The following is an 11035-nucleotide window of genomic DNA, read 5'->3' as shown; positions in this document are numbered from 1 at the left end:
TTCAGGTGAAATGGAGAGCCCTGATGAACCAGAGGAGTTTGAGGGAAGTCATGAGGAGGGAATTGACTCGCACTCACTGGATGAATCTCCAGAGGACTGGGTCACTCAGGGTGTCCATCCAACTGAACGGGGATCTGCGGAACAACTGTCAGAACCTGTGCACCTAACAGAGCGAGAGCACAGATGGCACGAGGAATCTGCAGCCCAAAACTATGGTCATTTAACTACATTCTAATTTGTAACATATAATATGGTGTAGCAAGTGTGTGTTCCATGTCTAAAGATCTTGCGTTTTATATTGTTTTTGTTTTGTTTTTTCAGCTCAAGAGAATGACATGCACGTGCCTGTGTCTCCTGACCCGTCTGACACCCTGGAAACAATGCAGGAACAAAGGCCCTCAGTGAATAATTATGCTGGTGATGAGGAGGAGGCAGAAGAATTTGTTGTTCTTGGCTCAGATCACGTATGAACCTTGAATCTATCATGTGGTAACTAATGAAACACCATCACACACCATATTCCTTTGTAATTATGCCCCATTTCTCCTCAGGAACTGGTGAAAAGGCAACAAGCAAGCTCTCAGTATTGAGCTCAACAAGGAGCTGGAGAGAATAAACCTTTGCACTAAAAGAGAAGGTCTTTATCTTTAATCTTTTTTTCTGTACAATACTTTTTATTATTTAAGATCAAATCTAAACACATTTGTCCAGTAGGTGGTGCCACTGACTCAAGAATTTCTATACATATTCACTGAGAAATAATCACAGTATTCTGTCAATGACAGCTTGAGTTGGATAAAGCCAATGAATCTGAGATTGCCGACGGGTTAATGGAGATTCACAGAGTTAATGAGAATCTGGTCAGGCTACAGTACAAGTTGGAGGATCTTCACCAGACCAAGGCCCAGGCTGAAAACAAACACCACCAGACACTCAAGCAGCTGGAGTCCAACAAGAGCCAGTTCTCTAGCATTGCAAACCAGCACAAGCAAATGAATGCCAGAGGTGAGGCTGTGTGAATTATGGTCTTTTAAAACTTGTAAAAAAAAAAAGTAGTGATGTGTGGATGATGTGGTAAAAAAATTATATCATGATTTTCTTGGAACTACATTACAATTTAGATTCTATCACAATTCAAACTGCCTTTTATTTTCACTCACCCAGAGCATTACAGAGGCTTATAAAAGGTAGAACTGAGTGCGTGGAAAAAACGAGTCTGTGTTTGAGGACAGAGCTGAATTAAATGAGAAATAGTGACTCACAATATGACAACATAGCCATATTAGTAGAAGCATGAGAGATCTCAGTTAACTTTTCACTATATTCTTCATCACAATATAGCCCAACCCTAATAATATTAATATGGTTATTTTTTATTTGTTGTAGTGTCCCAGCTCCAGTCAGAGATGGACAGTCTGATGCGTCATCTTACTTTCACTCAAGAAGACAGTAATGAACTTCACTCTAACATAAAAGCACGGAAGAAATGCTACACATAAAGCAAGAAGCCAAAAAGTTACACGCTGAGGAACAGAAACTAAAGCAGGTACACAACCTGGGGATTTCAAAGTAACAACAACCAAACCAAGTGCCAAAACCAGCCAGTTTTACTCACAGTGTATTTTTTTCCTGTAGGATTTATATGTGGAACGTCTAACCAAAGACTTGGAGAGACTGACGGAGCAGGCAGCTTTGTACAGCGCTCAGACCAGTGCCCAGGCAGATGAGACGCAGGCCGCTAAAGAGGCCCTTTCAGAGGTGACTGTGGTTTCAACTTTTTTTTTTTTTTTCTTTCTTTTTCATCTTGTCTATTTTTCCTAGTTCAAAATTGTACTACCTAGTTTGACATGGGCAACAGATGAGGCAATATCGTAAATGTGACAAACATAATGCCACAAAAAAGTTACATAGTGCACCTTGCACTATTCAGTTGAGGGTCTATCATCTGCTTGTTTCTATGGATATATGGATATGTCACTGCTCTGCCTGGAATGTTCCACAATATGACATTAAACACCTACCTTACAATTATTGAATTACAGGTGGTTTTATAGCACAAAAATACTGTGAAACAAAAGCAATAACATATCCATTGCAAAAAGCATTCGGCAGGCCCTCCACCAGAAAAGTTACACATTACACCTTTAACAAAGGGCCAAACTGATTTCAATTCCAAAATAAATATGATTAGTAATAATAGCAATAATAATAATAATTAGAGTAATAAAAAAAAAAAAGAACTTCTTTTGGGTGGAAGTTTTGGTGTTGATGACATAGATGAGAACTATTTTAGTGCTTTAGAACTCGCTGCTACTTTCTGCGATGTTGTGCTTTTCTTCTCACCTTTTTTCACAGACTGACTAACTCATATGAAATTATGACAAATATTTACCACTGGTACTGTCCCACCAAATGAAGCAATAATTACAAAAACGTGTGAAATTATTTTGTGCGCAGGCTGAGACAGAAATGACTTCGTTGTTAATGGCTCATAAGCAGCTGTTGCAGCAGTGGAACAGCAGTCTGATCGGGATGAGAAGAAGAGGGGAGGCATACACAGCAATGCAGGAGGCCGAGCGGTACATATATTACTCTATAACTCAATAACGTTAAAGCTATGTGGATAATTATTACATTTATCCAACATGTTTTCTTTACCCCTGCAGCAAGCTTGAGCACCAGTTGCTTTCATTGGACAATGAGATTAAAAGCTTTAAGAAAACCATTACAGCGGCGCAGGAGCAAAATGAGATTCTTACAATGCAGCTGAACAGGGCGCAGATAGACAATGCTACCAACAAATTCACTCATAAATCAGAAACAAGCTCAGCAAGAGGCTATGCAGACTCACTACAGCACCATCCTGCGAACACTGCGAGAGACAGAGCGCACCCTGGCGCAGTTAACCAAGGTTTGTGTATATTTTCTAAGATGAAAGAATGTAAGGGAGGGAAATATGAGACAAAAAGTAGAAATAGTAGTGCATTTCAACCTGGACAGACTCAGACAGACACAAACAGAATGTATTAGTCAGAGGCAGAAGACATGGTGATGAAGGGCATGGCCGATTAGAAGACGTTTAGACGATGTCTTTCCCCCTGGGGCCTGGACACTGGAGGTGGTACAGGTGAGATTGAGGAGAGTGAGGGGGAACATGAGAGGATGAGGACAGAGAAGGGGACGATGAGACGATGAGAAGGCAAGTGCAGCAGCAATTGGGGTTTAAATTAGGCAGACTGGGCACTAATTGGATGAGGAGGAGGTGCGGCGAGCAGTGGGGAGTGAGATGATGAAGGCTGAGGAGCAGGTAAACTCTGGAGAAGCAGTGAGGTAGACTGGATCAAAGTTAGGTCTTCCAGGCTGAATTTGCACTAGCTCCATATTTCACAATATATAAGCATCAGAATAAAATTGGAACATATTAACTTAATGATTAACTACTTAAAAATACAAACGAATAAATAAGGACAGTTTGGTAGCACTAAATGTTCATAGTAATTCTCCAAATAATCCAAAACTATTGAACCAGATCTGCTAAAGTCTTGCAACTCTTGCTTTGACTTGCTTGCTTTGATTTCTTTATAAACATCTTACTATAACACATCTGATTTTATGCTATTTAAATATGAATTGCCGAAATAATGTTTTTGTGTGCAGAACTAGTTATTAATATGCCTGAATCATATTGCAGTTTTATTCTTTTTATTTCTTTAGGAAATCAGTAATCTTGAAGCTGAAGTGAAAGACCAGAGGAGGCAGATGGAGAAAGAGAGTGCTCTGCGTCTGGAGTTAGAGGACAAGATAGAGAGTGCCCTGCAGCAGAAGCTCACTCACAACAAGGCCACCAAGTACTCCCAGAAGCTCTTCAAGAAGCTGTCTGAACACAAGAAGGAAAAGGTAAAAACTAATCAATGATCTTCAACTTTATACAAGACGGGTTTCAGATGATATCACAACATTCTATAGGCCAATATTATTTCAAACAGAAGAGCAGACCGATAAAATGATCATTGTTCAAATGCAGATTTTTGTAGCAATATAGCATGGCCTTGGGTCTAGTCAGTAGTAGAAATGATCAGGTTCTGTATTTGGGAATTTACCTTTCTGATATTTCATGGCAAACTAAAGTGTACAGTGTATCAATGGGAAAATCTGTCTCTTGCCCTGATCTGGAAGCCTGACATGGAGGCCTGATTAGAATTTGATAATGTAAAGGTTAATATCTCTGTAATTAAGTCTAAACATGAGCAAAAGTGGAACATTTTTTTCATAATAGCTTCAGAAAGTTGCGTTTGTGGATCCTAAGTTTGGATATTTCATTCAAAAACTGTGAATCTGCTATAGAGTTATATAGGCTTCTGCCAATTAGGACATTGGGGATTTGTTTTTGTTTTTTGTTTTTTAATATATATATATATATATATATTAAAACTATATTTGTTTCATCCCTTTAGATTACACAGTTGTGGCAGCTGGAGGATGAAATTGTAGCCGCTGATTTGGAAAACAGTGAAATCGGCCAAAATCTGGACAACTTGGAGTTCACCCAGAAGACACTGGATGAAGAATTGGCAAAGATGGACAAATTACTCTCTGACAAAACAAGCAAGATATCTTCATCTCTGTTTTTAATTGGGCAGAAGCAAAATATTATAACAAAAATCAAGAAAAAGATAGCTCAGATTGCAGCTGCTACCGGGGTAAGCAAACACATTTTTATTTTTGTTGATAATCATTTCTTTAATATTTTTTATGATTTTTACACCCAGACTGAGGATCTTAGCCCAATGCAAATCAAAGCAGATGCAATGAAGGTGCAGATAGAGGAACTGGAGGCAAATAAAAATCGTGAGCACCAACTTTGGATCCAGAAACAACACACTCTGGTGGGACTGACTCAGGAACTGGAGAAAACCAGCAAGAACATCCTTCAACTAGAGACTGAGTACACATGCCTACAGCAGGAGAAGATACGCATAGAAAGTAAGTGTACTCTACACTGTACAAGCACCAAGACCACTCACAATATCTGTGGCTGAGATAGAAATATAGGAGGCCACTGTTTCTCTAGTTAATCCACACTCTTATGTTAGTCATTGCTTAGAACTAGTGTAGCAACAGTATAGTCCAATTTTAGATTTGTGTCCTAGTTACCTAGAATAGTCTAAAAGTCGGTGGTACTCAGAAGGCCAAATTAATATTTTCTTTGGTAGTACTTATTTGTTGTGTTAATTTTGGAGCCATTTAAAATCCAAGTATCAGAATAGACAGTTCTAGAGTTTAATAACTAGAAAGTTGTCACAGAAAAGTGTAAAACAGAGCATCTTCTGGATGTTTCTTGATCTACAGTGAAAGATATTAACTAATGTTCAAATACCATTAAAAAAAATACAAATTATTTGTAACGCTTTATCGTAACTACACCTATTAATTATTAATAATGATTCATTAAGTATTTAATTTATAATTCCTAATGCCTTAGTTAAGTTGTTACTAAGCCTGAATCATAAATAATTTATTATTAATTGAGCCTTCTTCTTCATGCTTAATTAAGGCCAATTAATTAAAATGTAACCAAATTGGCAAAGAAAGAATCTAAAAAGGCAAACTTTTACATACCATCCATCCATTTTGTTCCGATTATTCGGGGCCGGAAGGAGCAGTCTAAGCAGGGACTCCCAGACTTTCCTTTCCACACACACTTCCTCCAGCTCTTCCTGGGGGACCCCAAGGCGTTCCCAGGCCAGCCGAGAGACATAGTCCCTCCAGCGTGTCCTGGGTCTTCCCCGGGGCCTCCTCCCAGTGGGATATGCCCATAACACCTCCCGTGGGAGGCGCCCAGGAGGCATCCGGAACAGATGCCCGAGCCACCTCAGCTGGCTCTTCTCGACGTGGAGGAGCAGCGGCTCTACTCCGAGCTCCTCCCGTGTGACTGAGCTCCTCACCCTATCTCTAAGGGAGCGCCCAGCCACCCTGCGGTGGAAACTCATTTCGGTCGCTTGTATCCGCGATCTCGTCCTTTCAGTCATTACCCAGAGCTCATGACCATAGGTGAGGGTGGGAACGTAGACTGACCGGTAAATCGAGAGCTTCGCCTTTTGGCTCAGCTCCCTGTTCACCACAACGGTCTGATACAGCGACCGCATCACTGCAGATGCTGCATCGATCCGCCTGTCGATCTCATGCTCCATCCTCCCCTCACTCGTGAACAAGAGGAGGAGCTGATCTTCATCCCAGCCGCTTCACACTCAGCTGCAAACCGCCCCAGTGCACATTGCAGGTCCTGGCTTGATGAAGCCAACAGGACAACATCATCTGAGAACAGCAGAGATGAGATCCCGTGGTCCCCAAACCGGACCCCCTCCGGCCCCTGACTGCGCCTAGAAATTCTGTCCATAAAAACAATGAACAGAACCGGGAACAGGTGCAACTTACTGCCGGCAATGCCAACACAGCTCCTGCTCCGATCATACAGGGACCGGACAGCAAAGGGCCCCGGACCCCATTCTCCCGGAGCACCCCCCACAGGACACCACGAGGGACACGGTCGAATTACTTCTCCAGATCCACAAAGCACATGTGGACTGGTTGGACAAACTCCCATAAACTCTCGACCCTTTTACATACCATTTCTAGATATTTACATGATATGGTACATGTACATGTACATGTACATGTAGTGTTATTTCACCATCATAAAAACTGGTTGTTTCTTATGCTGATATATTGTAAAGGTATTATGTAAGTTTGCTTACCTCTCCCTTCGCATTGTTGGTTTTCTAAGTAGCTAGCATTGGTTTAAGTTAAATCCACTTATATCTTGCTGTTGCTCGCTGTCTTCCCACAGATTTGATTGAAGGAGAATGCAGAGATGGACAGAACATGCAAAAGAACACTCAGGTGCTGAGAAGAGATTTAAACCGACTGAGCACTCTCCTGAGTAAGAACATACAGCTGAGCCAAACACTGAAGCAGGACAATGCACTAATGCAGACAGACTTCGCCAAAAAACTACAGGCATGAGGCTACTGTGTTCATAGTTTAATTTGAAATACTTGTCATTGCATAAATTGAGATATGAATAATTCAATGTGGTTTAATGCTTTCAGGAGGAGGAGCTAAAGTCCAGCCAGATGAGAATGAAATGGGAAAAAACAACAGAAGAAAAAGAAAGACTTTCCAAATGTCTTGTTGAAGCAGAGTTCGTATTTTCTCAATATGACCTTGGTTTCTCACACATGTGTAATAGCACTGCTCTTATGGATGTTGCTGGTATTGTTGTTGGTGACAGGCGGCAGATCATGTTGTGGGAGAAGAAGATCCAGATTGTTAAAGAGACGTACGCTGCAGTGCAAGGGGTGGGAGAACAGGCCGACATTCAGAGGATGAAGGCAGAGATACATCGCATGGAGGTAACATTACATTTTATATGATACCTTGATGCTAATGTCATCAACATTTCCTGGGTGTGTAATGCTAACTGTAAGCATGCTCTGTCCAAGGCTGTGTTCAACTTTAATCTGAGTATTTACATTCACACAGTCTGTCCAGAAAACACTGACTTAGTTGGAACTACAAAAATTAAATTATTTTTACTGTTAAACAAGTCACAGGTAAACACGATATATGACATAATGTGTGATAGAACTTTATTTGTCTAATAGTGGAAAAATTTGACAAATTCAGGCAACAACAAAACAATAAAAATAACACAGACATCTCAGAAAAATACTTAAACAATACACACTGGTCAGGTAATAATTTTTTTTTTTGTTGTAAAAATAATGATCATCTTTTTGTTTAATCTTTTTATTTTATTTTTTCCCTAACGTCACCATGTGTAAAATCCAAAAGTTCTAGTCTTCTGTGTGTCCCAGGTGCGTTTGACTCAGCTGATGAGGGACCGGGAGCGACTGCTGAGAGAGAGCGAGGCGGTAGTGGCTCGACGTGAGACCATCGTGTTACGTCGAGAATCTCTCCTCCGCAGTTCTCCATACAAACAGAGCACCAAGGGACAACTGCAGAGGCTCAACCAGAGCCTTCAGCGCAAAATCAACACCACACATAAAGTATATCCTATATGCTCTTTGTGGGCTTTTACCTATATATCTATATTTGAGCTAAAAGAAATTGTATTTTATTGTCTAAAGCAAATGACGGAGTGTGAGCAAGTGATCGGAGAGCTGCAGGAGAGCCAGCTGAGTGTGGGCAGCCGTCTCTCACAGCAGAAGCAGCAGATCATAGACCTCTGCGGAAACAGCTTTGCCCTAGAGCAGGACTTAGCCAATCTCCAGGACACTAAAAAGAGGGTAAGCACTATGGGATGTAATACAGTGTATAGCCTACATATAAATATGATGCATCCTTAACTTAACTATCTGCACTGCATCTGATTGTAAAACATTTTATTGATCCTTCGCAAATAATGTAATTTTTTCAGTTAGTTGTGACATCTGAAATATTGTTTGCTGCTTGCTGTCAAGTATCACTTCTACAACTGTCAAAAACTAAAACAGAAATGAAAGATCTATGTATTTCTCATTTTCAAAACGGTTGACCTTAACTTCAGTCCTCTGCTTGTTTCAATGTCTTCAGGTGTTAATATTCATGTTTATTTATGTATTGTTATTTATTCTCTCTAAAATCTATTTAAAACAATTCGTGTGATTGATTCTCTGATTGTGTGCAGAAATTGTCCCATCTGGTGGTCCTCCAGAACAGGTCCAAGAAGCTGCAGAGCGTGAAGGACAACAGCTACAAACCTGTGTCGAACATTGAGTCCATTGGAGCTGCCCTCCACAATCAGACAGAGAGAGTGAGCACAATCAGCACCATCCTGCAGCGAGTGTGTGAGGACTTCCCCCAACACCAGGGGGCGCTGCGCCAGCTGACTCTGGCACTGTCTGTTCATGCACAGTAGAAAGTCCCTGTTCTACAGGTATCCTGACTGTGAGTATGTGACAAAATGACCAGTGGACAATATGAATTACGCTTTGCTACAACAACTGTGTAGTCTTTTCTTTGAATAAGCTACAAATTCCACACACCTATTTTCTAGGTATAATACTCCCATTGGATGACTTAAGTTGTTAAAATTGTAGCATGTATTGTTTTTAATGACTCACAGACCAATGACCTTGACTGAAGAATATTGTAATTCAAACTAAGACTTTTATTAACATAATTATTTGTTATAATTGTTTTGTTTGTATTTACCTCAAGCTTCTGCAAACTTGTCATCACTCTGCCTTTTGTCTGTGCTGTACTATTCCTACTTTGCAACAAATTATGATTAAATGTATATTAAAAATAATTTTAAAAAACAGGCGTAACTCATTTAATTATAATTCTGAATATGCATAATAAATAATATAATAAATGTTCTTTTTAAGTAACTTTTAAATCAAGGTAATACATTGTTACAGTGACACACCAAGGCTAATCAAATTGCTCCATTTATTTCTAATGTGACGTCAGAAGGTGTTGGTGTGGTTGGTTTAAAAAGTTGTAGAACCAGCTTCAGTGTGGCCTCCTGCAACTCTACATAAGAAATATTCTCATTGTCATTTCCAAAAAACTCCCTGACATCTGCACTTCTATTATAAACAACAAAAGCGAACAGATTAACTTATGACAACATGGCTTGCATAGAATCTTCTCCTCCCAAGTTGAATCAAATCCTAAATACATTTTTTAAATTCCAATGTAATGTTTTGACTGTGTTGATGTTTTAGTACTAGTCAAGTAATTACTTGCTTAGCTTTATCAGATTATATATATATATATGTGTGTGTGTGTGTGTGTGTGTGTGCGTGCGTGCGTGTGTATATATGTATATGTATATATTTATTTATTTATTTATTATTATTGTTTTTTTTTTTATAAAGACTACTATTTTTTGTAGTACCCTGCAAGCCTAAGCTGTTTTTCATGCAGTTTGTGTCAGATACACAGTCAGATCATAAGGATAATTTATAGATCATTCATAATTTCGAAAGGTCTTCTAAGTGTCACACCTCACTCCCTTTAGATGACAAATCACGGTACGGGGCATGTCTCTAGGCAACTATAGCTCATGTATGTATACGCAAATCACAACCACATTTATAAAACCTTATAAGAGAACGTGCTATCTATTTATAACTATTGTAGTTTAGTAAGGGGAAAGAACCTGCCGGTGTGGATTCCCATTTGTATTCGTTTTCAACATATCATGATAAGGATGCGGATGTGAGCTGTCAGCCTGATTGCAGGATGCTTGGTAGACCTGAGTCATCATTCAAAAGTAACCCCTGTACAGATATGGATTTAGAACTGAATTAAAGTATTTTCAAAATTATATTTTTTTTTGCATGTTAGTTCTACTACAGTCCCACTACTATAAGCTCACAATTTTAGAATGTAATCTTTATTCTGTGTCTATGTCCTATGTGTGAACACTTAATGACATTTGTCTTGTCTTGTTTTATTAATTAGGCTTGTAACAATAACAAATTTTGAAGTACAATAGATTGTTAAAGAAAATATAGACAGTAAACAATAATACTGAAACAAATTTATGCCACTGACTCAATATCCCTAAAGCTGAATTATCCAACTAAAATATTTGAAATGTATAATACAGTTAAAAACATGACCTGCAATAAATAGCAGAATGAAACACTATAAGGAAAATCTCAGTATCTGCCCTGACAGTTAAACTGAGAAAACTGGCTTTAAAATTTGGTGTTGTCCCTTTTGAGTATGTCAGAGGTATACTAATGATAGTATGTTTATGTTACCATATGATGAGTTCATATTTATCAATCACAACCATCATCACTGATTTTACCTTTGTTAATATAAAATATTAAGCATTTTGGAATAAGAAATTGTGAAAGTTTCAAGTTTAATTTGTCTCATTTCAGAATTAGTCCTTAAAACATGTAGCAGTATCTGAGCTGTGTGAAACTGTAGTAAAAGAACAGAAAAGTGCAGTATTTATGTTTGAATTCATCAGTTACAAAATTACAACATTGGTTGCTATACTTTTCCT

General features: G+C 39.0%; 1 protein-coding gene across 1 annotated transcript; it reads left to right on the top strand.

Moving 5' to 3' along the window:
- Positions 1-10: 10 nt before the first annotated feature.
- Positions 11-9305, top strand: ccdc40 (coiled-coil domain containing 40). The gene is given in 21 exon segments (XM_020939852.2): positions 11-215; positions 322-464; positions 552-575; positions 577-621; positions 623-637; positions 786-1005; positions 1387-1496; positions 1499-1546; positions 1636-1758; positions 2458-2579; positions 2667-2802; positions 2804-2911; positions 3715-3897; positions 4455-4700; positions 4770-4983; positions 6848-7017; positions 7110-7201; positions 7292-7412; positions 7878-8069; positions 8151-8309; positions 8690-9305. Coding segments are annotated over 21 exon segments (2907 nt in total). The 3' UTR covers positions 8921-9305.
- Positions 9306-11035: the final 1730 nt, after the last annotated feature.

The sequence above is a fragment of the Boleophthalmus pectinirostris genome, unplaced genomic scaffold (assembly GCF_026225935.1).
Source record: "Boleophthalmus pectinirostris isolate CB_2022bp ecotype Guang Dong unplaced genomic scaffold, ASM2622593v1 HiC_scaffold_22, whole genome shotgun sequence".
Lineage (NCBI taxonomy): Eukaryota > Metazoa > Chordata > Actinopteri > Gobiiformes > Gobiidae > Boleophthalmus > Boleophthalmus pectinirostris.
Note: the sequence above shows the minus strand (reverse complement) of the source record. Positions and strands in the feature narration are given on the sequence as shown.